Source organism: Daucus carota, chromosome 5 (genome assembly GCF_001625215.2).
Source record: "Daucus carota subsp. sativus chromosome 5, DH1 v3.0, whole genome shotgun sequence".
Classification (NCBI taxonomy): Eukaryota; Viridiplantae; Streptophyta; class Magnoliopsida; order Apiales; family Apiaceae; genus Daucus; species Daucus carota.
Window position 1 is genome coordinate 47,042,934 of NC_030385.2, and position 25,967 is coordinate 47,068,900.

Here is a 25,967-nt window from a genome sequence, read left to right on the forward strand (position 1 = left end):
TCTATTTTTCAAAATTTTCAAAAATAAAAATCAGATTTTACCACAATTTTATGAATCAAATGACAAGTTTTAATAAAATATTATGAAATCATATTTTATAAGAGTCTCGCAAATTAACGTCAAAGTCTTACAGGTAAATTAGACATGAAAACAAACCGTGTATGAAAAAATCCCGAAGGCATTTAGACTTACAGGAGGCCCAAGTGTTTGCCACATGAATTTGGGCCTTGTGCAATAAGATGAAATTCGGCGGTCCCTCTTGACCCAGTTCAAATAATTTAGGTCAAGGGTGCTTCTTTTTCATCTTACATTTATGTTTAGGAAAAGATGCTGCTAAATATGCATGTATTATATATTGATGATAATTTTATAATTATTTGGTCTAATTTTTTAATTAGATTTTGTAACTTAGGTGATTAAAGTATGTTATATCAAAGGAAACATGTAAAAGTAGATTTAGTAGAACTTATTTAACGGGAGGAGAGATACGACATACATAGTTGGGTTTGTTATTTTTGATATCGTTGTCGTTTGGGTTATCTTTAAAAAAAATAACTTTTTAATTAAATTAGAGAAGTGGAATAGGGGTGATAAGTAAATAAGTTAATAGAATGTTTGAAAAAAAAGAAGAAGCTTCGAGAGAAAAAGTTAGCTTCTGCTTATTTGCACAAATGAATAATCGGAAGCATCTCCTACTTCCGGTAAACAAAGAGCCCATTATCTCACTATATTATAGTAGTTTTTACTACAAGTCCAATACGAGTGGCTATGGTTGTTAGCATATAATTTCCTAAAAAATTGTTAGCATGGAATTCCCTAAAAAAACAAAAGCCAGCATTCCACTATAAACACAAGTCTTTCAGGTCCTCCCCCTTTAGTCCAATTTGGTGGCCGCCTCAAATGCCCAAACTTGTTTTTCCTAGACTTTGAAAGATAGAATAATATTCATTTCAATGTATTTTGATAAAAAAAATATATTTTTCGAGTAAGTTAATCAATTATGCTATACTTATTCATAAATATATAATAAATTATTAGACAAAATTTAGCACAAACTTAGATTTAAAGGGCACTATCGCTATATATCAGCAGTGGTGAGCCTTAGAAGTCCAAAACCACAGAACGCAATGCCAGAAAAAATCCAAGGGCCTGAAGAGCCGGCAAAAGTTTATCGAAGTTGCCACCCTCCGCCAAATCCACCACCCATCAACCGCCCAGTTCGCGTCTATGCTGACGGGATCTATGATCTCTTCCACTTTGGCCATGCTGGATCTTTAGAACAAGCCAAAAAATCATTTCCAAACACCTACTTGCTTGTGGGATGCTGCAACGACGAGATTACTCACAAGTACAAAGGCAAGACAGTGATGACAGAGTTGGAGCGATACGAGTCGCTCAGACACTGCAAATGGGTAGATGAAGTGGTTCCAAATGCTCCATGGGTTTTAACTAAGGAGTTTCTCGATCAACATGAGATTGATTATGTTGCACACGACTCACTCCCTTATGCTGACACTAGTGGTGCAGCAAATGATGTTTATGATTTTGTGAAGTCAATAGGAAAGTTCAAAGAGACAAAGAGAACTGATGGTATTTCGACTTCTGATATCATAATGAGGATTGTGAAAGATTATAATCAGTATGTCATACGCAATTTGGATCGAGGTTATTCCAGAAAAGAGCTTGGCGTTAGCTTTGTAAAGGAGAAGCGATTAAGAGTGAATATGAAGTTGCAGATGATACAGGAGAAAGTAAAAGAGCATCAGGAGAAGATGAGGACAGTGGTGAAGACAGCGGAGATGCATAGGAATGAGTGGGTGGACAATGCTGACCGGTGGGTTGCTGGGTTTCTGGAGATGTTTGAAGAAAGGTGTCACAAGATGGGGACAGCGATTCGGGACAGGATACAGAAAAGGCTGAAAAGAGAGCAGGCAAGAGTAAGAGTGGCTACTAATAATGGCAGGAGCATTGATGACGATCAAGAAGTTTATTATGATGATAATGGGGTTGAGGAATACTATGAATCCAGTGAATAAGAACAAGATAAGAATGAATAACTTGTGTTTGTTCCTGAGTCAATAATTAATTTGGGAGCAATCAATTCGAATAGATGCAATTACTCAGTGGTAGCATATTAGCAAAAAGAGCTACCTATATAAAGATCTTTTGGCAGTCACGGGTTCAGTTTATATACATATATTTAAGGTTACATATCATAATATTCAGAGTTGAAGCCAGAGAGAAGGCAAAAAAAAAAGGATTATATTTATAAACCTTCAACTTCTCATTAAAGCCGCAACTCCATATAAAATTTCACTGTCATCAACCTTAAATTCAGGGTGGACGAAGGGTATTTTTAGGAGCACTTATCCACAATGTACCAGCAATTGCAAATCTCCACAATGCATTAACATGCTCCGGTAATGCATAATCTATGCCAACCCGAGGCCCAATCAGTATCTCTTCCGGTTCTGGTCCATCTAGTACTTCTAAACCACCTAATTATCAGAAAAACAAAAAGACACCTTTGAAGAGAAAACTCAATTTCCTAAGCAAAGAAAGTACATTTACTTAAAATGATTTACTGAAGCCAGCAGGGAGAGTTACCAGGCTCAAAAAGAGGATGGCTGGACCATTCTGTAGAAATTGCCAGTGCTTGACCAATCTAAGGAACAAAAAATATCTAGCATAAAGATCCAAACAGATTTTTCAAGTTCATAAACATCTTTTTTGTCCTTAATTCAGCAGGTTCTACATCTTGATATGCAAGTTCAACGAGCATGACCTGAATAATTACTTCCAGAAAAGAGTGATAATGAACAGGATTTACATCAGGAAACACTTGGTCCTGTCAAAATTAAGTTCATAGACAATGTACGATATAGTTTACCATGAGGTTTGTTTGTAATTGATACAATCTAATGAAACAACTTAAAAAATGAATATTCTAAAAATATAGACCGTATTAAAATGACGTGACAGTGCTATACATCTTTTATTAACACACTTGTTTCATCTCTAGAGTCTAATGTCTGTCACCTGATCACATAAATATAATATGGAAATAAACAAACTCTTATATTTTTCAATAAGCATGGTAGAAGTGATAATGTGTCAAATTAATTCCCAGACAAACTTGAAAATATTATTCACGTGTGACTTATGACCTATGTGTAAATAATTCAGTAAATAAGGATATTTAGCCAGTTGAAACAACTTATAACTATAGATTCACATACTGCACAATGTCCAAGCCGATACAATTTACAAAATTATAAGAATGATAAATTAAATTAACCTACAAGTCAACCAACCTTCCCAGGTCCAGTAAGAAGAACAGGTTTGTCGGTTTTCAGACCTCGACGTTGCTGAATGGTCTCCAATCCTGTTTGTGCAAAACGGAATGAGAAGTTGACTATGTTTTGAGAAAACCTACTGAATAAGATACAACACGGAAAAAACAGAAGATATATGGGTCTAGGTGCATATATGTGAAGATTAATCAAAATTTGGTAGTCTTGAAGAACATAGGGCTCATATCATCATCACAAGTAAAACAATAGATTGTAGTACAATACATTTGCGAGTTACAGTCATTAGGTAAGTAAAATGTGGGCGTGATGGGATAGCCTAGTGGTAAGAATGGATCCTACTTGTTAGGCTATAAGCTATACCGAAAAAAGGTACATAAGATGTAGATTGTAATCCATCCCATTCCTAATTACCAGCGTTCATCTCAGTAGACAATGGTCATGCTGGTTGTAGAGCCTTGTAGTTTCTTATTTATTCTGCCTTTCACACTAGCATGTTCTGCCTTTCACTGAGAAATAAAAGTTCTTGCATTATATTTTGAGAACTATATATAGCTAGCTATTCGGTACAAACGACTGTGTAGCTTCAAATCCTTGCACTCAATAAATTCTACATATGAGCATAATTGCCTATATTTATTGCACAGAAATATAGGTAAACGAGATTCTACAACTATATATATAACTTTCCTCTACTGTAATTCTTGAAAAGAAGGCAGTTCTACGATAAAGTGAAGGGGCTTCCATGCTATTCAGATTTTTATACAAATTACCACTAACTGGAGCACAGGAACGGATTAAGACTGCTGCTCCCACTCCTTCTTTGTCTGCCACAATATTGAGCATACTATGGATACCATAACACAGGTAAACATATGCATGTCCTCCAGGTCCAAACTGTTAACAAATTCAATCCGAAAATCAATATATTGCATTCCAGATGATCTGAAAGCTTATAAACTTCATCCATGAATTAAGAATGAGGTACAGCAAAAACAAAGCATTTTTTTTTTTTTTGACGAAAAAGCTAAGCATTTTTACTGGGGGGAAATCCAGAATATCTAAGAGTTATGCAAAAACAATCAGTGATAATGTTAACATTTTAAAAGTCATATGCAACATCAAAATAGAAAAATTCATTACTACAATGGAAGCATCCGATTTAGTAGATACTCCAGTTTGAGGACCTACTAACCAGGTAAACTCGCAAGTCTCTCAATACATGTACAAAGTAATCAATCCAGTTCATAGGCCTACGACATCGAAATGGCAAAATGCCAACAGACAGCAGTGAGGTGAATATTTAGGTAATTATCTGGGAATAGGATATTAAGAAATAGTTATCATGCAGGCTAGTTTGTTGGCTTAAAGTGCAATTGAACAGTATTAGCCTGGGATAAAAATTCAATATAGGAAACGGCATTATATAGACACATTAATAAACTAACAAAAGGATTTGGTTAGTGCATTTCTATCTCACCCTTCAACTCTCTAATCTCTAACTTCTTTAACTCTGCCCTAAACTCTCAATGTTACCAAGCTGAACCATCTTATGTTTGTCAGTTTCAGCTACATTAGGCAGGTATGCTTGAGATACGCAAGTAAGTTCTCTGCAATTGATTTTCTTTTAGTTTGTCTTTGTAAATGTAATAATGATGGATTGATCTTAACTCTGCAATATCTGCTTTTATATAATTTCTGAAGTTCAAATGCTCATTTGTTCGCAAATTCCCCAAAAATACTTCTTCCAAACTATACCTAAAGCAGAACGTATCGCCCAAGTATAATTATCCAATACAAGAATGCAAGAAGAAGAAACATTTGCAATTATAGGTGTGTGTGAGAGAGAGACCATAGGGGCAGTTCTTGAAGTAATACCAAATCTGCCATGACAAGCTGAATCAGTGGACCTATAAGCTTCTACCTGAAGACACACAAACACAGCAACGAAAGGCAATGCCCAAATTGAAATGAGAAAAAAGTGACAAGTTAAGTAGTAAGAGAGGTGGGAGCAAAATATAAACCTCAGTAATCTGCAGAACGACGTCGTCTTTACGGAGGTACTTGCCCAGCAATCTAGGAGCAAGTTCGAGAGCATCGACTCTAAAGAAATTAGGTTTCAATGTCATCATCATTGTCGTGGATGATAATGACTTGTTCAAAACGTTGGTATTTAATATTAATGAAGATAGTGCTGATGATGATGATGATCTCGACGTAGTCCTACATTTTTGTTGGGTTTTGGGTTTTGACTTGGGTTTGAATGTCACCGCTTTTTGATCGCCGGCGATTGAAGTGCTGGTGGTAACTTCGTGTGATCGTCTGACCGTTTGTTTTCTCTTCATTTTTTTTAGGTGTGCAAAATGAAAACAATTATCTGACTCTCGTGTTAAGTACAGTAAGTAGTATTTTAAATATAACTTTTTTATAGATTTTATTTTTATATACAACTATTTTATTTTTTATATATCCACCGCCGGATTCGATGTCAAAACCTGGACTTTGTAAACGATCCTATTTTGAGGATGTCCAGATAACAGAGGAGATCAGGAGATCTTGAAAGGAGGGTGGACTTAGGGGTACAAGATGGTTTAATTATAATTTGAATGGAAGACAAATTTTATATAATTATGAGAAAATGATAATTTTATTTGTAGTCGGTTTGTGAATGATGTATTTTTCAAAGGCATTCTCTTTATTTTAAAGTTTTTTCTTCGAGAAATTTTTTCTTACAGAATTTTAAGGATGCCTTTTTTGATAGGTTATTTTTTAAACATTAAAGCATATATTTTCAGGCTATATTATATATTGTGCGTCATAATCTTGAGCTTATTTATATATTAAAATAATTTTAAAAAATACTTTGTCAATTTGTTCTTTTTTACTTTTTGAAATAACACTATGTTAATTTGTTAACCAACAATCCCAACACTATGTTTGGGACCGGAGATGTTTTAAGAGCTTATATTTATATATCCGTCATAATCTAGACTCCAGAGCTTGTATGTCCAGCCATTGGATACAAAATTTAAAATTATTTTTTATTTAAAGTAATAAATATATGAATTTTATATAATAAATCAAAAATGAGCTTAAAAATGAGTTTAATATTAAATGAGATTATAACCAAAAATTAGTAGGAGCTGTTTTTTTAAATAATTTAATTAATTATTATGATTTTATATGAAAAAATTAATATGAATATCCAACTACATAAATTATGAAATTAATTTTTGAATTATATTATAGATTTCCTAGATAAATAATTAAATTATTCAAATACTTCTTCACTAATTAATTAAGAAATTTTAATTTAAATATATGCAAACGGGCTCTTAATAATCGAGAACGATCTCATTATTCTCTACCCAAAGAGGAATTCCTTTTTTGTTCAGCACCACGAAGCCAAATGATCTGTTTGGATGTAGATTTTTTCAAACAAAGTAGGTCTATAAAAAAGTTGTCAATTTGTTGGTAGACTGGACGGATAAGTTATAAACATTCCAAATGTCAAGTGGGCTACAAAACATAGATCTATGACATTGGGCGTGGTTTAAACACTGCAAACTCAAATTCGTGATTTATCGTGCATATAGATCAAATTGTTGTCTAAAAGTTTTGTGTAGTAAATTATTTTTGAAGTCGATATGGTCCTGATTATAAAAAAAAAAAATTGGTGATTTTGTGGTGCGATGGAAGGACTTAGAATCCCACGGTGGGAGTGACGGTGGTGGTAGGTTGTTGGCACAATGATCTAAGGGGGCTTGAAGAATTAAATGAACCGATCCAACATCTCCCCAACCCTGACCTATCTATTTCCATCCAAATACATCACTCATTGTATTTTTATTTTTATAAAATTGAACCCATCTAGTTTGTCGCTGACTCATTTTAGTTTAACACTTATCATATTGGCCGCAACTCATTTATTTTCGTTTTGTTTTATTTTTATATATTTGCATGACCACCCTCCTATCTGTATTTTCTACCTGTATTTCATTTATTATCTCTTAATATTAATGATGAAAGCTGGGTATAATTCAATTATCTGATTTTATGATTGCTTTTAATTATCTTCCATACACGATTTTTTTTATCAATCTTTATGGTATCTATGAAATAAAAACCTTAAGATGGTATATATCTTGAGCAAATGTTCCATCTACGACAATTTTAGTACTTTGTCTCATTTTTTTTGAATAAAGTACTTTGTATCATTTATTTCTTAAAATATTTGAAAATTTTTACATAGTTATGCGAGCCTTGACTTGATAGTTAAATTTATATTCTAAAATTTTTTAAATTGAAAGTTTAATATTGTTTCAAAATAAAAAACTATAATATCAAACTCGTTACAAAATATATAAAATAGACTAGTGGAGGATTATATTTTCAGGCTGTTTCCAATGTTAATTTAGAAAAAGACATTTTTTTTCAAATTATAGTTTCATCATTTTCTTCAAAAATTCTTTTAGAAAATAATATGTTTCCAAACACAATCGATTTTTAAAAATACAGTTTACGATTTGTAATTATATAGTAATTATATATACCGGCCGATCAACCACGAATATAGTTTTAAAAATTTAATACTTAAAATCATATTTGATTATATATTATGTTTCATAAAATGCTGCACAACAAATTGTGTTAAGCAATCTAAATACAGAATTACTTATTTTTCTAGTACATTCTTTGTTTCACAATCACATTGTAGTTTACAGTTCGGGAATTTGTGCGGTTGGATTTCAAAATCTGACTTGTTAAATTTTTCGTATTAATAAAATTATTTATTTGTCACAAAATTAAAAGATTACACGTCTCTTTTTTTCTTCATGGGAGAACACATATATATATATATATATCTTCCATACATTATTAGTTTAGATTATATTTTCATTGGGAAAAGAAAATCAATTTCTAAATTAATTTTTACAAAATTTAACTCAAAATAATACTTTTAGTTGTAAAAGTTAAAAACTGTATTTTTAAAAATAAAATTTCATAAATAGTATTTAGTAAAAATATTTCAAAATAATATTAATTTTAAAAATATTTTTAAAAAATTATATTTTGAATAAGTTTCTTGAAAACTAAAGGACGGAACTTTAATATGGGATTTTTTTTTTTCTCGGTACCTAGCGCAGCGGAAAGACTAGCCGCAATGATTAAGTCGTCCACTACGAGCGTGCATCATATCGATCTGCTTCATGAATGTTTGTGATATGAATTATGAAGCACTTGATTTTTATTTAGGTGTTCCTTGTGTGAAAAATTATTCGTCTAAATAAAATATAGTTCTCGTGTTCATATCAATATTTTAATTTATATAATGACTTAACATAAATATAGAAAGAAAAATGAACCCTGAACCCAGATCTCTGATTCTAGAAATGTCTCTCTTCAAATTGGAGTATAATAATTAAACATTACGACACATGTCGCATTGTTGAAGATGGGGGCATTTAGAAAAAAACACACGACTTATCCTAACCAAGAAGTGGTGAAGTCTACCATCCATGGTTAGCTGATAAACAAGTGATGCGAGAAATAGGAGTCATCGACAGCCAAAGTCTCCAAATCTGCGATGGGCGTGAAGTGTAATATAACAAAACTTAACTTTTATGCTAGTGCCACTACTAACTTACAAATACCATGAGGACATTCATTTTGCAAACAATCCTTCAATGCCTGTATGCTAATGCTGGCAACAATTTATAGTGTGCATTAGCACCAGAAAAGGCGATAGAAACAATAGCCCGGATGACCATATTTCGATACAGAATTTGTGCCGCTCATGTTTTTTATTATTTTATGATGTTTGCTGACTATTGACAATTATATTATATTATTCTTCATGAATGTCAGGCAAAATAATGCTTATAAGTTGCTGTAAATAAGGCATTGTTAATTGAGAATCATCCGGCTCAACTCGGTCATAAGCGGCCAAACCAACTTTTAAATGTTTCCTTACAATACACTATTTAATTTTTGTTCGGCACATTTGTGAGTTCACTTGACAGATTATTTATATATCAACTAGCATATAATATCATGCTATAAATGGCAAAAGAATAGTCATTTTGGTCATTATTTATTAGATTTAAGAGATTGAGTAATTGTTTTGATTGTTAAATAATTAAAGCTGATTTTAATTTAGCATTTCAATTGGCTAACTAATAATTTTGAATATCAAATTTTCATCCGTCAAAATATTTCTGATCTCGTTTAAAATTCTAAATTTTTTTCATCTCTGACTTGCTGAAGGAGTGCTGTAACATATTTGTGACTATGAGCCAAACTTGTGAAGTTGTGATATACCAGAAAACAAAGTTGTTCACATGTAAATTTTAGGCATCATTTGAGTTAACTTAAAATAAGTGACTTCTTGCTTAAATTAAAGAAGTGAAGTAGAAGTGAGAAGTAAATAAGTTAATAAAGTGTTTGGAAAAGAAGTAGAAGCTGTCAGAGAGAAGCTAGCATTCTCAGCTTTTTAAAAGTACTTATGCTTATTCACACAAACGGATCAAAAGAAGGAGAAGCCAGAAGCAGCTTCTGCTTCATGAACCAAACAGGCACTTAATCTATGTGCTGGCAGCAAAATGTTGCCACGTAGCCTCAAATTTGATACACGTGTACTCCTATTTAGAAACTTTGGCACTTGCAGTCTAGAACACAACTGGCAACAGTAAAAAGTGATCTACTTGTATCTCTTTGATCATGGATTATGGAGTTAGAATGTCATATCAGGTAGAATTCCACTAACTTCTACTCCCTCTGTCCCAATGAATTGTATACAGTTTCCTTTTTGGGACGTCCCACCAATTGTATACGTTCCCAAAATAACAACTTTTTATAATATAAAACATCATTACACCCACTACTTTCTTCCACTATCTCTATTTTATAATAATATAAACACTATTACACCCACTACTTCCCTCCACTAACTCAAATCTATTATTAAATATAAACGGATCCCACCATTATACCCACTTTTCATCCAACTTTACTCATATTTTACCCAATTCCTTGGTCTCCGTGTCCCAACCATTTGTATACAAATGGCTGGGACAGAGGGAGTATCACTGTTAATATAGCAAAGATGTAATAATATTGTGATTACTACTTAAAACATAACGTAACAAAACTAGCCACTTCTGCATATATTTACCCATTGAGCTAAACCAAAATAGTAATTTATATTGTTTAACCATATCAGTTATATAGATGAAACAACTATAGAAATTAGAAAGTACCTTTTGTAAAATTATTTGGTATTGTATTAAGTATTTATCATCATTATATATAATTAATTATAACTTACTTTGTTAAAACATCACGAATATTTTAAAGTAATCATTTAATCATTTCTAATAATAACATCCGTGTCTCATTATCTTTGTTGAATACTCATTTTCATTGAACTACTTAGGAAGTACAGTTAACACACTTATCAGTTACTCGTTATTTACCATCACCGGAAGCTTTCCATACAAGTACAATGATACAAACGTCATGTTTGTTACCACTACTAAAACTTCTATATCTTCCTGTTCACTCTCTCTCGCCTCTCTCTATCTGTACATGTATATATCAGTTGTTCATCTCCTTTTGTAGAGAAATATAGTTAACACAAGGTGGTGGTGTATCTGCAAAAGCCATTTTCTTATTATTGAAATGGGAGCAACTTCACTCAAAGAAGTCAAGCCTTCTTTCTCTCTGCCAAGAACCAAGAATTCTGTTTTTATAACTTATGCATTTCTATTGTGTTTCATTGTTTTCAGTCTTGTCTTGGCTTTTAATCCTGTTTCTCCAAGCTATTCTTCTTCTGCTTCTTCTAAAGTTTTCTTCTCAAACATCTTTTATGGGATCACATGTACATATCAGAATGCAAGAGATACTTTTTCTTATGATAAAGCCGGAAGCTTTGCCTCAAATGTTACCATAACTGAGTCTCCAGAAAGGAAAGATCAGAGTTCGAATAAAGAATTTCATTCTAAAGCTAGAGGTTTGAAGCCAAATATTACTAAAATCAAGGCTCCAGAATCTCAGGGAAAGGTGAAGAATCAGACTCTAAACAAAGGCTTGATTGATCAAGCTGTGAATTCATCACAACAACCTGCTGGTAAGATTGGAGATAAGAGGATTGCAGAAAAAGGGGTGGCTGCCAATTTAACTTCTTCTTTGTCAAAGAAACAGAGGAAGGAGCCTCTTTCAGAGGCACCGGAGACATCGAAAACGGAGGAAATGATGAAGCAGCTGATGAATTGTGATTTTTTTGATGGGGAGTGGGTGAAAGATGATTCTTATCCACTGTATAAGCCTGGTTCTTGCTCACTGATTGATGAACAGTTTAATTGTCTTCTTAATGGTAGGCCTGATCAAGAATTTCAGCAGTACAAATGGAAGCCAAAGGCCTGCAGTTTACCCAGGTTTGTGATCACTGATCCAATTTCTACTTTTTATTTGGTTGATTATATATTGTGTTGTGTTCTAATAATTCTGTTTTCCTTGTGTTTACCCCTAGCTCAATTTTCTAGAAATTATTTTCTGTAATGTAAATTTAGTGCTAAAGTTCAAGCATGTCTTTGTCTTGAGTACAATGTTGAGCTCCAAATTATTATCTCACTTTATTCACTTTTGTTTTGATATTCAAATGATAGACTTGCTTCATTACTATTCAAAAATTATTACATAATATAAGCACGTGGCTAAGCTTCAACAATTTAAAGCACAAGACGGAAAGATGGGGGGTTTTCTGAAGCTAGATTTTTATCCCACTTAACATAATTGCTTAAAGATGATTGTATCTGTTTATAGGTTAGATGGAAGTCATATGCTGGAATTGTTGAGAGGAAAGCGATTGGTTTTTGTTGGTGATTCACTCAACAGAAACATGTGGGAATCTTTAGTATGCATCCTCAAAAACTCCGCGAAAGATCAAAGCAAGGTTTATGAAGCATCTGGCAAGATGCAGTTCAGATCCGATCTTTCATTTTCCTTCATATTCGAGGTCAGTTAAACATTTCTCCTTGACATAATCTTTTGTACATAATAGCATTAGGTGCCACTATATCCGTATTTTAGCCGAGCTAATGATTATTTCTTTTGCTAAAGTATCTTAAATTGTCTTGTTATTATCAGGATTATGATTGCTCTGTGGAGTTTTTTGTATCTCCGTTTTTAGTTCAAGAAGGGAAAGTGCAAGAACAAAATGGATCAACGCATGCAACACTTCGGCTTGACAAGATATGGATGTTAGCTGACAAATATAAAAGTGCAGACATTCTCATTTTCAACACCGGGCACTGGTGGACGCATCCTAAAACATCCGAAGGGTAAATCTCAACCTACACTTGTAAGGAGATGCGGTGTCATAAACTCAGCCACTACATAGAAAAAATTATAGTAAATATTGACCGCAATTTGTGTGGAATCAAATAAGACTGTGAATGTTGCAGGAAAGGCTATTACCAAGAAGGAACACATGTTTATCCTGAACTAAATGTTTTGGAGGCGTTTCGAAAAGCTTTAACGACATGGTCGAGATGGGTGGATGCTAATGTAAACACTACGAAATCCTTGGTTTTCTTTCGGGGCTACTCTGCCTCTCATTTCAGGTAACACCTCCGTATTTTCATCAGAATTAAAAGATACAGTAACATTCAACAGTTATTTTATACACCATTAAATATTTAAAAGAAGAAAATTATAAAAGACAAGGATTCCCGAACAAACTTTTTATTAAACATGTGTAAAACACTGATCTAATCACCAATGACCCCATATTCGATGTAATGACATTGTTTTACTACTTGAATAACTCGGAGTTTTTGCTACTGCTGCAGTGGCGGGCAATGGAATTCAGGTGGACAGTGTGATAACCAATCTGAACCGATAAAGAATGAGAAATATCTCACACAGTATCCACCAATGATGAAAGTTGTGGAGAAAGTACTGCGTAATGCCAAAACCCCGGTTTCCTATTTGAATATAACAAGATTGACAGATTATAGAAAAGATGGCCATCCATCCCTGTTTAGGAAGCAACATATGTCGTCAAAGGAGAAACAATTAACCCTGCAATTTCAGGACTGCAGCCACTGGTGCCTTCCAGGCGTACCCGATTTATGGAATGAGATTTTATATGCAGAATTGCTAAGGAAACAATACCGAGAGTAGCCGCAGAAGCAACAACATAGGTAAACAAGCATGGACATAATAACTTTGTCGTGTACAGTGAAATACTACATGTTCCTCTTTTCTTTTTTAGTGAAGATAAACACAAACTCGAAGAAGATCAAACAAATAAGTTTTTTTTTTTTTAATTTTAAAAATTTGTAACCAGATGCATTAAAACTATGTGTACCAAAGGTCCATAGATATAGTCGAAACAGTACAGAACAGTGACAGTAGATAAGCTGTCCCTTAAATTTGTTTTTTTGTTCGGAGAATGATGTAATTCTTCAATCATATATGATAAGTGATGAATTTAAACTAATCATCGTAATTATCCTGCTCATCTACTTTAGTGTGATCATCGTGTTTCTTTCGTTTTCTAGTATAAGCATGCTGAGATGTGGACTACTTTTGTAGTTTGATTTTTCTTTGACTATTTATTCATTTTGCTCCTTGCCAAATTCTCCACTTGTTGAACCTCTGGTCAATATTAGCAGTTAACTTCAGGCTACCGTTTGGTCAATATTAGCAGTTAGAAATGGGATTAGGACTCAGAGTTTGCTGTTTCGGCACTAACACATTTGTTTTGGTCTGGATAAACACACTTGGGCTACTTTTTTCAGAAGTTCACATGAGAACTTTGACCCCTTAATAGAACTAAAATTTGGAATTAGTTAGTGCTTAGTGCACAATCTTTAGTTATGCAAAGTCTGTGAACAATGTCTTGGTTCATACGTAGCTGGGGCTTAAAATTAAAGTAGAGTCTTTGTGAAAACGAGAACTCGCACACATCCCATTAAGAACCCTGGTCCAGTTTGCTTTAAATACTAGACATGTAACTACAAAGTGTTGGTCAGTGCTCATGCTAACCACAACCCATATCGGTGGCAATTAATAAGATGGATTACGGAAACAAGAGGAGGAGAACGATCAATCGTATTTATGTGCTCCACCACATTCTGATAATTGAACACTATCCGTTGAGGGTAATATTTACGGAGCATCATATCATTGCTCCGTTATGATACCGTCCTTCAACTAATATTTTAAAAACAATTAGAGCATATCACTTTGTATTATCATTCAGTCTTAACTCATCCATCTTCTGTTATGTTTTGGTTGCCCTACAATTAAGAAGCCTGATAGCAACATAGAGAAGTTCCTGCTAATAACACAAAATTTGACAGATCACATTAGCGAAGAAAGATTTTATTTATAGCTCGCAGAAATTCAAATTCTTACATATTACACCCATGCCTCTGCCGAATGTTTATTAATGAGACAAGTTTACTAGAGTATGTCGCCTGGCTTCTTAAAGGACAAGGCTAAACTAGTCTGGGTGACTTATGTAAAAATCCTCTACTAATTCACTCTCCTGCAATTTAATCTGACCTCTCCTCTGTTTCCTGTCAGAGGCATAATATTTCCCATCTTAATCATCGACCTCGCAAAGTTAACGAAAAATTCGGTTTGGTTATTGCTGTATCTGTTAACCAGCGCGACGGAGGAAGCCATGTTTGTCGAGAAGAGTTGTTGGTCTGACGAGAAAAGCCCCTTGCCGTTCTGTAGATTAGTGTAATACTGATTGTCGAATTTGAAATTGGTGACTGGATCAAGATTTGCCAAGGCTCCTTGGACGCTACACGTTTTCCGCAGAGTTTTTAGCCGCACTAGGCTTAGCGTGGGATCAGGCTTACCAGTGCCCTTGAAATTGTAGAGGCGATCCCTGATGATTAAACACCGACCTTTTCCAAACGTATGGGCACCTGTAGAGAAGGTAGGTCTCAGATGTGTTCTTTTAATAAGATGTTGTGGTAGAACCAAAATTTGCATATACTTGTACCTGATAAGGCAACTACATCAGTTAAGGTAAGGCCAAAAACTGCAAATTTTGTGATTATGGACTGCAGGCTTTCAGAACCTCTCGGGATGCGCATATTCGCCTTGGTGATGTTGGCGACTCTTCTATCCCTTCTCCCTAGCTGTACATCCCATGAAGGTCCGCCTGCCTATAGTATGGTAACCACAGTTGGAGTGTAATTAAGAAGATACTGTGTGTAAAGTATTGAAAGCAAAAACCATTTCTTAGGTAGCATACCATAGAAACCGCAGCTTCAGAAGCAATAGCAAGAATATCAGCACAAGAAACAACACCAGGGCAATATCTCTCAACTGCAGCTTTCATATTATCAACCACATTGAATCCTCTACTCGACCGGGCATTTGAAATGGAGCCTTTCTCTGATCGGATTAACGGACTGTTGTCTAACAAAATCGACCCGTCACAACCCTGGACAAAGCAATCATGGAAATGAAGGCGAACAAGGCTGGCACCCATACGAGGATAGGACTGCAGAGTCCGAGCAAGAACATTTCTCACAATTGTAGCTGCATCAGGGCATGTTGCCGAGTAATAATCAGGGCTCAGTTGAGCATTTGATTCATGACCGAATGCTAATAAAAGAATCAATATCGCTAAAAAAGAAAATCGACGCAGATTCATATTGTTGCTCTGTTTTTTGCTCAAAAAATTTGGAATGCAGAAGCTTCAATTTATAAACTTGCATGCATGTCTTGAAATAAGATAACCACAGTCCACGGTAACTTCAGCACTGATACACAGCGAATAAATTAATGTGCAGAATTCATATATAAATAACCATGAATGGATGTTATTTCTACAACTGTGTCCAAATTTTAACACTTAGCTAGCGCATAGCTATCATGTTTATATTATGCAAACTTTTCTCGGATGAAAGTTTATTATATTTATAAATTAATAAGAAAAGAGTGTTATTATAGATAAAGGCAGTTAATAAAAATTATTAATTACGTGAAAAATGTGATGACTAAATCTATGAAACATTACTGATTATAATTTTAAAAAAATACGTTTTAAATTATTGATACGCATAAACTTTGTGATTTGCAAAATTATTTCAGTCAAAATTTTAATACGTTTTAAATTATTAAGATGATGTTAATATTATAGATAAGGAGGATGTCCTATTAAAATTTTGATATTTTCTCTGTAAATTTTATTTTATAGGATGTATTATTTAATTTAAAAAATTATGAATTATAATTTTAAATACAAATTTACAAGGTTACTCCTGTACAAATAATGATTACTTTAAACTTTATCCATTCTCTAACCAACTTAACACAAACAATCATAAAAATATATATACACCAACTATCCTTGCTGAGATTCTTCTGTGGAGGGGTCCCTACTCCCTTGTATAGGTATGTGTTTAACAGGTGTGAGTCTGTGACATGTATGAATTCGTTAAACTTCTTTGCCCGCAAATTAAAATCTTGATGGTTGAGCACGATTGGATAGGGTAAAAAGTTTATCCTCCTGAATTCGATCTTGGCTCATCCAGAAAATTTCGTAAAACAGATACTCATCATATGTAAGGTAGCCATATTTGTCAAAAAAAAAAAATATTCAGATGATTTGGTCAGGTAATTACTTAGTTTAAAAAAGTGTTTAAAATAACTTCTAATTTATGTGTTTTGAATTTTTCGACAATTACAACTTATCAAATATAAAAAATATTAATATGACAATAATATATAATAAATTAATTTTTAAAATGATCATACATTTTTATAAAATTAAATTTTAAACAAAAGGTCATGCTAGCATTTATTAATTTATTTATAAGTTTATAAATTTATAAATGCTTTTAACTTATTTTTAAAAAAAGCAACTATGCAAGTATAAGTATGGCATGTATTGAATGTTTTATATATTTGTTAAATAGTTTTGTAATCAAAATCTAATCGGGAATTTTTTGGCAAAAAAAGAAAAGAAAAAATCTAATCGAGAATTTTGAAACACAACTGATCGAACGGTCGGTTCTGTTGCGATAGTGTATATTTTTAAATTAAAATGCATGATGCCGGTTTCAGTTCTCCCCTGCAAAAATAAAACAGTACTACTACTACTGTATAAAACTGTTGAGACAGTTATTTCTTTATTACATCATTTGCACTGATGGTAAAAAGTTTTAACTAGTCTATGTTAACACACTCATTTGTTGTTCACTTTCCTGCAATTTAATCTGACCTCTCCTTTTTTCCCTGTTAGAGGTTTAATATTTCCCATCTTAATCATCGACTTGACAAAGTTTTCGAAAAATGTAGCTTGATCCTTGCTATATGTGTTGACGATATCGATTGAGGAAGCGTTAGTTGTCGAAAACAATTCTTGATCTGACGAGAGAAGCCCCATATGGTTCTGCAGATTAGTGAAATACTGATTGTCAAATGTATAGTTTGTCACAGGATCAAGATTCGCCAATCCTAGACCGTTGCCGGTTTGCGGGCACTTGTCCTGTAGAGTTTTCAAGTAGCTGGTGTTTATCGTTGGATCAGGCTGTCCGGTGCCACTGAAATTGTAGAGCCGACCTCTGATGACTCTGCATTGTGCACTTCCGAATGTATGGGCGCCTAGTTGAGCGATCAAACATGAAATTAGGTACCAAAAATTGTAATAGAGGTCTTGATTTTGGAATAAAAAATAGTGTATTAGACAGATGATCAAAGTGTACCTGATAATGCGACAACATCAACTAAATTAAGGCCAACTCTTGAAAATTTTGCAGTGATGTTGCTTAGGTTATCAGAACCTCTGGGAATACAATCATCTGCTTTTTTGCGATTTGCTTTTCTGCCATCCCTTCTCCCTAGTGGTACCTCCCACGAAGGACCCCCTGACTGCATATTATATTATATGTATGTTACACAAATTATTTGTCATTTGAAACTGAGGATATTGATATAAAATTTTGAAATGCAACACTGTGTTACATACATACCATTGAAACAGCGGCTTCAGAAACAATAGCAAGAATATCAGCACAAGAAACAACACCAGGGCAAGAATTTTCAAGCGCAGCTTTGATGTTATCAACTACATCAAATCCTCTGGTAGAGTTTGCATTTGAAATCGAATCCTTTTCTGTTTTGATGGATGAGCTGTTGTCTAACAAAAGCGATCCATCACAACCCTGTCCCCAACAAAAAAGAAGAATGAAAAAACAAGTATTTCTGAATTTCAAGTTGCAACAGATGCGGAAGCTAGCTAGCTTGATAAAGATGATCGACAGACATAGATTTTGTGATTTGAAATAGTGATTCAAACTTACATTGACAAAGCAATCATGGAAATGAAGGCGAATAAGGCTGGCACCAATACGAGGATCGGATTGGAAAGCCTCCTCAAGAACACTACTAACAATTTTGGAGACATTAGGACAGCTTGTGGAGTAATAGCAGGTGCTCAACTGAGCATCTGATACATGAACTAATGCTTTTAGAATGGTTAATATTGTAAAGCAAGAAAAATATTGATGCAGAAACATTACTGCGGCTACTAGTAATTAGTTTGGTTTGTTGTGAAGGGTGTTGAATAATTATGTTTCTACGTACAGACTTGCATGCGTGGAAGTCTTAGGGTAAGATGAGTAGACTAGACTCAGCACAGTATTTATATACAATTGATAAAAATAAATGTGCTTATTCATATTTGATTAATAGATGATATTTCTACAACTGTGTACAAATTTTAACACTTAGCTAGGGCATAACGTTTCATGTTTAATTTCTGCAAACCATCTCGATCATCGTCTTCGAAAGGGAAATGTATAACGTATCATGTTTATCTTCTGCAAATCACATACCCCACTTTTGTCCAAGAGTTGATCATTCTAGCTTCTGATTTAAATCTCCATGACTGACAAAATTTAAGAAACGAAATCAACGGCGATAAGACTTTCTACTTTGATCATGTATACCATTTTTTCATAAAGATAATGCAAACTAATGAAAGCCCACAAAACTCTACTTCTGCTGTTTGCAATCCCAGAAAACATTATTCTACTGCAAGATACAGTAGGGGATAATATATATCATAGGAGCTGCTGAACCCTCGGCATCGAGGAATATACACTCTTATCAGATCATATCTTTTTCAGCCGTTGGATCTTTCTGATGATTAACGATCTTGAGCTAGACAACTTATCTTCTAGCTATAATTTTTAGCATAATAACATTTTTGTTTCCAAATAATTTTGAACTAGTGGGAGTCGGGCTGAGAAAGAAATTACGAGCTAAATGGCCAGCTCCATGTCATTCATGAACCACTGATTGATGGGCCTAACTCGGTATTTCTAAGTTTCTAACCACACAAATGACTAGTATAAACAACCAAATGCAGCAGAATCAGGTTGTTCAAGTCAAAATCAGAAGCTACATATTATTCTTTTAAGTTGCAATATATATAACATATGTTACAGGTAGAAATATGGCTTAGTTTGAATAGATGGACAAGTTTAATTCATATTGTATATAAAATGTGATTGTCATTTTTCCCAAGTGTTTCTGTTGACAAATATCTTAGCCTTTAGCAAAAGTCGATCATCTAGAATACCCATTTTTAGGAGTGTGCATGGTGCGGTTTGGTGCGGTTCTGGACATTAACCGTAACCAACCGTTGAATGCGGTTCGGTGCGGTTAATTATCATTAATCGTAACCACATCAATTAAGACGGTTTTTCGGTTACGGTTAACCATTAGTCGGTTACGGTTTTTTTTTCGGTTTTTCTACTATTAGTATTTTGCTACTTCTGTCCATAGTAAATTTTTTTTAAAAATATAAAATTTCCATGAACATGTACAGTATGTTCGGTTACTCGTGTTTCCATACACAAGGATATAGGAAATATTACAGACTTTCATCTATAAAAAACTTAATACACAATAAAAATTAAAACATACATATTTCAACAAGAAATTAGATGATGTCAAGTTAATAAAATTATCCAAACTTAACTAATCATGAAATTCAAATAAAAAATCTTGAGAAAGTACATAAATAAGAAGAGTAGAATAGGTGTTTTATTACCATTATTAATATATGTATATATGTGTGTGTGTCTATGTATATATATATCGGTTCGATTAATTTTGATGCGGTTTTAGCATAAAACCGAAAATAAAACCGCACCACTAATTTCGATTTTTTATTTTGGTTCTTTTCGGTTTTATTTTCAGTTTGATTTTTTTCGGTGTGGTTTTTCAATTTTTTCAAGTTTTTTTTGCGGTTTCGGTTTTTTCTGCTCACCCCTACCCATTTTAATTCATAACTCAAAACCTCAATAAACAAAAAATAAATGGTGGAAATATACCAAAGTTATGGAAATGGGCTAAGAGAGCCGATTGAAATACATGTGCCGCTGCAGACCATGTGAGATGTAGAGTTTTTAACATACTTGACAGAGTTGGCCCGATTATTGGTTTTCATTTCTTGATATAAGGACCCGCTTGAGAGCTTACATTTCTCGTTATAAAGGCCCGCTTAGCTTTTAGCCCAATCCAGCTAGAATGATTAACCGATTCTTTTCTATTTTAATCTTAAATTGCAAATTTGACTTGAATGATAATAAGTTTACGTGTAAAATAAAATTATAGAATAACAATACACTGAAAAAACAAAAGATAATTTCAAACTTACATGAACCATAAAGCTTACTTTGTGGGTGGAAGAACATGGGCTTTAGTCTTGTCTGCCAAATAATTGAATAATTTGATGGGAGTATGGTTACAAATTAAATTGTTGTGACCGGGTGGACCCAGATAATCTATGGACTGCTTATCATCACGTAAATTATGATTTCGACAAGTTCAAAAACTCTCTTATTTATAATATCTAAATTTAAAATATATCATAAATATAATATTCGTGTTAAAATAATTACTTGATATTAAAAAATGATTTTTGTACAATTAAATAAGAAAATTGCACTAAAATAATATTTTTCTTATAATTAAAAATAATATTATTGTTCAAAGTTTATCGCACATGTCATATTTTCTGGATCTTTGCTTGTAGTTTGCATTAATTAACAGCTCCCCCGGATTTTTGTTATTTAAATTACTTATTATATAAAAAAACTCAAAAAGTAGTCAAATCTCCTTTATTTTTTGTCTCATAATTTTATCCTCTCCTCCTCCAAGAGAGCAGAGCTGGGCAACAGAACCATTTATTTCTCTCACACTCTTCGCTATCATTCAATCGAGGATACGTACACACACCCACAGCTATAGCAGCTCTTTCAAGGTTTGTTTTTCTCATCTTATTCTTATTATTATTGCTAATCCGTCATGGGCTGATTTGGATTTGAACTGGATATCAGGGTCATTAATCTTTTGATTTGATTTTGAAAACGGTTATTTTTATTCAAGATTTGATATTTTCTTGTTTTAATCTCACTTTCTGATCGACAATTGCCTTTGAACGGTGTTAGATATGGTTATATATACCTCTATGTACCAAGAATTATGGTTATCTATCTATTTGATTGTTGATAAATCTCTAGATTCAATTTATATTGTAATTGTCATTTATTATTTATGTTGTTATTTCTCTTGTGATCTCATTGTGCACTTCAGATCAGTGTGTGTGTTTGATGCTTCATCTTATTCAGAATCAATAAATGTTCAAAACCTCCTCTCTGTTTTTCTATGAATAACATGTCGTACAAATTGTAACTTTAATTTGAGGGTTAGCAGCTCCCTGATTTTTTTATTTTTTTTTTGCAATTGCTACTGATTACTTCAAATTTTTCTTTGATCATTTGCACTTGCTTTGAATTTGGAAGTGTAGTATAAGTGATTTTTTTTATCCATGTAGCTTAAATTTTTGCAAAAATAATATTTGTATCTGTATTTGACCAATTATATATTCTTTATGACACTGCTGTCAGCAATCTTTCTTCGTGTCTCATCATACATGCCTTTTTTGTCCTTAAAAATAAGAGGTTACTAATTTATACGTGTAAATAATAGGCTTGCCCTTTCATTTACAGTGTGTTGACAAAGATGAAACCTGTCTGTCCTTTTGCAAAAGTTGCTCGTCCTGATGATGGATCTTTGAAGAAACCTAATGGAAATAAGCAGCATCCAGCGTGTGAGGCTAAATCTAAGCCAGAGTCTACTGAATCTGCCACTATCTCTCCAAAATGCCCTTTGGGATATGATTCTGAAACCTTCAAGATTGGACCGTTTAGCTGCATGATATGCAAGGCACTTCTTTTTGAGTGTAGCAAATGCATTCCTTGTTCACATGTGTACTGCAAGTAAGTAAAGTTCTCTGTATTCTTCATTTGTTTTTTTAATGATATGAGCTAGTTACATACTCCTATTAACTTTTAATTTCTCAGTTTATGCTGATAAATTTCCCCACAATTTGGAACTGCAGAGCTTGTATCTCACGCTTTAATGATTGTCCTCTCTGTGGCGCCGACATCGAGAGTACCGAACCTGACACAAATCTTCAGAGTGTTGTTGATCGCTTCATTGAAGGTCATGCAAGGATCAAACGTCAAGTTGATACCGAAGGAAATGAAGTTGTAGGTGAAAAGAAGACAGTGGTATATGAGGACGTGTCCCTGGAAAGAGGCACTTTTCTGGTGCAACATGCAATGAGGGTGAGTTTGTAACATGTCCCTGCTTCTTTTACCAGTCTTGTAGTACTTATTCATTGTTGACTTTCAGATTATGGATTTATTAGTTGATATCATATTTCTTCCTTGATTTGAGTGCTTAGTCTGTGTTTTCTTGTTTCTCATGTAGGCATTTCGTGCTAATAATGTAGAAAGTGCTAAATCTAGACTTAATCTATGTGCGGAAGATATTCGAGAGCAGTTAGGAAGATCGGGGAACACATCAGAGTTGTGCTCACAGCTAGGAGCAGTTCTGGGCATGCTTGGCGATTGCTGGTCTGATATTTCCTTGATCCTTTCATATATATATATGTCGCGCTTACTGAATGTATTGCTACTCTACTAAACAAGTTCTCAGTTAGTGAGAAGTATTTAACTGAATTACATGCATTATGTGTGGAATATTTATTCAGCAAACAAATTAATTATTAAAACATAGTAATAAAGACGATGACTGTGTCTGTAATTATATTATGTACGATGCAGTCGAGCTACCGGGGATGCTACTTCTGCAGTCAGTCATTTTGAAGAGAGTGTGAACTTCCTATCTAAAGTGTCAGCAGATGATTTGGAGGTATATTTCTGGGCATTTGTAATATTATTAATGTTGTCTAAATTGTTTTCTTATACGATTTGTTGATATTTTTTGAGTTAAAATTTTCCCATTACTTGTCTACAGGCTTGTTAACATCAAAGTAGTTAATTAATTCGGAACCATTTTTTACAAAAGTAGTTCTTTTTCTACCCTTAGAGTGCCTGCTTATTTCGTCTCAATCATGTGCAGATCAAACATACACTCTCTATATCATTAAATAAAATTGGAGATCTGAAGTATTATGCTGAAGACTTGGAAGCTGCTCGATCATACTATTTACAAGCTTTGGACATGCGTCGGAATGCTATGAAGCATCCCTCTAGCGTTCCCTCTCAGGTCAGCACACTTGTGTCTCTTGGCTTCAAATACAAAATGAATTTAGCCTACAAGCCTTCGTACAACGTATTTGTGTATTTACTAAAATTTGTTGGTATGTCATGATTTTTCTGATTTCCTAAGTTTATACTTGAAGAATCTTATATTTATGTTTTTATAAACCACTTTTTGCTAAATTCCTACTACAAAAAAATTAAAATTGTATTGCTAGTGAATATAAGTCTAAATGTGAAAGTATTCAAGTTTGTATAGATTGTAGCATAATTTTGACCCTATATAAAATGTATGTGTGCGCCCACTTTCAAGTAGAACAAAAGTGGTTCAAATCTCAATGTCTTGGAGCAGAGGCAGTATTGTGAACTTTGTTTATAGTTTTACAAAAAGTGTGAGGTGTGTGGATGACATGACCAACTTTACTCTTTCTAATAAAGTTTTTGGCCGAATCTATAGATTCCTTAAAATCTCGGCACATTCATCCCTTTATTTTCACCACTAGAATGAAATATCTTGCATTTGTTACAGCTCTACTAATAAGTTGTGTGCATGTTGTGGATTTGTGGCTTGATAATAATGTGATCTAGAAGGATAAGAAAATGGTTAAAAACAGGAGATATAACCTCTCTCTGCAGAGAATCAACAGATGTATATAAATCACCTATTATATTCCTCTGAGCTCATAATATTTGGATTTAATTAATGTTTTGTATTACTAGAGTGTATATATTTCCTATTACTTGGGAGGAAATTCCTAATGAAAAGGAAAATTAATCATCATTAAAATTTTGACTTCCAACTTAGTTTGCTGTATCACCTAGAATATTCCTACTATTCTACTTGCCTTAATTTAAAATTAACTTTATATCTAAATAGTAATATTAGGTATATATAACTAATAATTAATTTCTTCTGCTTCAATATGCCTTTGAAATTCTTATGACCCTTAAAATTTGTATAGGGAATAGAAATTTGGCATCCTGCAGCAGCATGTTAGAAACTTACTTTGTTGATGTACTTCTAAATATTATGTTCTTAACTTGTACAACTATTAAATAGAATTAGAGGATCTTGGATTCAAATACATGCAAATTTACTACTGCATGCGCGATTGCGCGTATTTTTTTTCACATACAGATATTATATGAAGTGATATAGGGAACATGATACAGTCGGTAGTTATTTTATCCAGATAAGGTCACTTATGTCGAGAGACGATTTGTTCAATACATATTTTTAAGAAAATCACACATTGTTTTCTTGGCTTCTGTAAATATAAAACCAGTAAATTGCTGCATTTTCATACAATTTCTTAGATAGTGTAGAAATGAGCTAAAACTTTTTTCCACCTAAACTCCAGGCTATAGATGTGGCTGTTTCTCTCGCCAAAGTTGCTGATGTTGATAGAAATCTTGGAAACGAGAATGCTGCTATTGATGAATTTCAAGAAGGCATTAAATTACTGGAATCTTTGAAATTAAGTACTGAAGAAGTTGGTCTTGAACAGAAGGTAAGTATTTACCCCCTCCCCACCCCACCCCACTCCTCCCCTATTATTAATCTTTGTGGCTGACATTTTGTTTCCACTTGCAGCGTCTCTCTGTGCTGGACTTCCTGAACAAAGAAGTTGCAAAGAAACAAACCGACTGAACTTCCTGAGATCTTGTTTGTTCCATTATTAAGTAAAATTAAATAAGCAACCTCTGAGTCGGGAGTTATATAAGCTGTTATTTGTAGTAAAGCATAAAACACATGAAGTTCCCATGTCGTTACAGGTGATAGAAACTAGTTTTGTTAGGGTATCATAGTCTGCTTCGGTCAACGTATCTTTCATGGTTGAAGACGTGCCACTATATGTAAATTGTATGGTTTGTTAATAAGTGTGAAGAACACTATTGTCGCAATGCAGGATTGATTTTGGATATGTTGTTTGGTGTTGTTACAGCTGATAAATGTCTGTCTTTGTTTTATTCTCTTTGTTTCCTGTTTCTATGCTTTGAGTAAATATATTATATATTCAAATCTTTGACTGAATTT

At 33.5% G+C, this 25,967-nt stretch overlaps 6 protein-coding genes across 7 annotated transcripts; 3 read left to right on the forward strand and 3 right to left on the reverse strand.

Annotated features, from left to right (window-relative positions):
• Positions 1 to 1,043: 1,043 nt before the first annotated feature.
• LOC108220243 (choline-phosphate cytidylyltransferase 2) lies at positions 1,044 to 2,209 on the forward strand. The gene has a single exon (XM_017393955.2). It carries the CDS (start codon positions 1,128 to 1,130, stop codon positions 2,034 to 2,036), a length of 909 nt encoding a protein of 302 aa, XP_017249444.1. The 5' UTR covers positions 1,044 to 1,127; the 3' UTR covers positions 2,037 to 2,209.
• On the reverse strand, positions 2,108 to 5,706 carry LOC108220244 (DNA-3-methyladenine glycosylase). The gene is made up of 6 exons (XM_017393956.2): positions 5,336 to 5,706; positions 5,164 to 5,235; positions 4,085 to 4,208; positions 3,315 to 3,385; positions 2,608 to 2,665; positions 2,108 to 2,498 (listed from the first exon to the last, which is right to left on the reverse strand). Exons 1-6 carry the CDS (start codon positions 5,654 to 5,656, stop codon positions 2,335 to 2,337), a joined length of 810 nt encoding a protein of 269 aa, XP_017249445.1. The 5' UTR covers positions 5,657 to 5,706; the 3' UTR covers positions 2,108 to 2,334.
• A 5,050-nt stretch (positions 5,707 to 10,756) lies between these two features.
• On the forward strand, positions 10,757 to 13,815 carry LOC108220059 (protein trichome birefringence). The gene is made up of 5 exons (XM_017393702.2): positions 10,757 to 11,746; positions 12,135 to 12,327; positions 12,459 to 12,652; positions 12,776 to 12,934; positions 13,163 to 13,815. Exons 1-5 carry the CDS (start codon positions 10,992 to 10,994, stop codon positions 13,494 to 13,496), a joined length of 1,635 nt encoding a protein of 544 aa, XP_017249191.1. The 5' UTR covers positions 10,757 to 10,991; the 3' UTR covers positions 13,497 to 13,815.
• An 871-nt stretch (positions 13,816 to 14,686) lies between these two features.
• LOC108220060 (peroxidase A2) lies at positions 14,687 to 16,096 on the reverse strand. Its single transcript, XM_017393703.2, has 3 exons — positions 15,592 to 16,096; positions 15,337 to 15,502; positions 14,687 to 15,259 (listed from the first exon to the last, which is right to left on the reverse strand). Exons 1-3 carry the CDS (start codon positions 15,994 to 15,996, stop codon positions 14,856 to 14,858), a joined length of 975 nt encoding a protein of 324 aa, XP_017249192.1. The 5' UTR covers positions 15,997 to 16,096; the 3' UTR covers positions 14,687 to 14,855.
• A 1,323-nt stretch (positions 16,097 to 17,419) lies between these two features.
• On the reverse strand, positions 17,420 to 18,969 carry LOC108220765 (peroxidase A2). The gene is made up of 4 exons (XM_017394621.2): positions 18,650 to 18,969; positions 18,320 to 18,511; positions 18,053 to 18,218; positions 17,420 to 17,951 (listed from the first exon to the last, which is right to left on the reverse strand). The coding sequence occupies exons 1-4, from the start codon at positions 18,863 to 18,865 to the stop codon at positions 17,533 to 17,535; spliced, it is 993 nt and encodes a 330-aa protein (XP_017250110.1). The 5' UTR covers positions 18,866 to 18,969; the 3' UTR covers positions 17,420 to 17,532.
• A 2,464-nt stretch (positions 18,970 to 21,433) lies between these two features.
• On the forward strand, positions 21,434 to 25,854 carry LOC108223234 (protein NCA1). Of its 2 annotated transcripts, none has more exons than XM_017397382.2 (8): positions 21,434 to 21,621; positions 22,370 to 22,639; positions 22,762 to 22,990; positions 23,136 to 23,281; positions 23,492 to 23,579; positions 23,790 to 23,936; positions 25,291 to 25,440; positions 25,524 to 25,854. In XM_017397382.2, the coding sequence occupies exons 2-8, from the start codon at positions 22,383 to 22,385 to the stop codon at positions 25,578 to 25,580; spliced, it is 1,074 nt and encodes a 357-aa protein (XP_017252871.1). In that variant the 5' UTR covers positions 21,434 to 21,621; positions 22,370 to 22,382; the 3' UTR covers positions 25,581 to 25,854. The 2 variants fall into 2 exon arrangements, with proteins under 2 accessions (XP_017252871.1, XP_017252872.1); XM_017397383.2 differs by having other exon boundaries at positions 21,471 to 21,621; positions 22,350 to 22,639.
• The last annotated feature ends 113 nt before the right edge of the window (positions 25,855 to 25,967 follow it).

Coding starts and splice junctions, on each gene's coding strand:
- LOC108220243 (XM_017393955.2), top strand. CDS start 1,128: ATGCCAGAAAAAATCCAAGGGCCTGAAGAGCCGGCAAAAGTTTATCGA.
- LOC108220244 (XM_017393956.2), bottom strand. CDS start 5,656: ATGAAGAGAAAACAAACGGTCAGACGATCACACGAAGTTACCACCAGC. Junction 2,666..3,314: donor TTCTTACTGGACCTGGGAAG/GTTGGTTGACTT, acceptor TTTGTTCCTTAG/ATTGGTCAAGCACTGGCAAT. Junction 2,499..2,607: donor CCATCCTCTTTTTGAGCCTG/GTAACTCTCCCT, acceptor TCTGATAATTAG/GTGGTTTAGAAGTACTAGAT.
- LOC108220059 (XM_017393702.2), top strand. CDS start 10,992: ATGGGAGCAACTTCACTCAAAGAAGTCAAGCCTTCTTTCTCTCTGCCA. Junction 12,653..12,775: donor CATCCTAAAACATCCGAAGG/GTAAATCTCAAC, acceptor TGAATGTTGCAG/GAAAGGCTATTACCAAGAAG. Junction 12,935..13,162: donor TACTCTGCCTCTCATTTCAG/GTAACACCTCCG, acceptor CTACTGCTGCAG/TGGCGGGCAATGGAATTCAG.
- LOC108220060 (XM_017393703.2), bottom strand. CDS start 15,996: ATGAATCTGCGTCGATTTTCTTTTTTAGCGATATTGATTCTTTTATTA. Junction 15,503..15,591: donor CTGAAGCTGCGGTTTCTATG/GTATGCTACCTA, acceptor ACCATACTATAG/GCAGGCGGACCTTCATGGGA. Junction 15,260..15,336: donor TGATGTAGTTGCCTTATCAG/GTACAAGTATAT, acceptor CCTTCTCTACAG/GTGCCCATACGTTTGGAAAA.
- LOC108220765 (XM_017394621.2), bottom strand. CDS start 18,865: ATGTTTCTGCATCAATATTTTTCTTGCTTTACAATATTAACCATTCTA. Junction 18,512..18,649: donor TCCATGATTGCTTTGTCAAT/GTAAGTTTGAAT, acceptor TGTTGGGGACAG/GGTTGTGATGGATCGCTTTT. Junction 18,219..18,319: donor CTGAAGCCGCTGTTTCAATG/GTATGTATGTAA, acceptor TATAATATGCAG/TCAGGGGGTCCTTCGTGGGA.
- LOC108223234 (XM_017397382.2), top strand. CDS start 22,383: ATGAAACCTGTCTGTCCTTTTGCAAAAGTTGCTCGTCCTGATGATGGA. Junction 23,580..23,789: donor TGTCAGCAGATGATTTGGAG/GTATATTTCTGG, acceptor AATCATGTGCAG/ATCAAACATACACTCTCTAT. Junction 23,937..25,290: donor CCTCTAGCGTTCCCTCTCAG/GTCAGCACACTT, acceptor CCTAAACTCCAG/GCTATAGATGTGGCTGTTTC.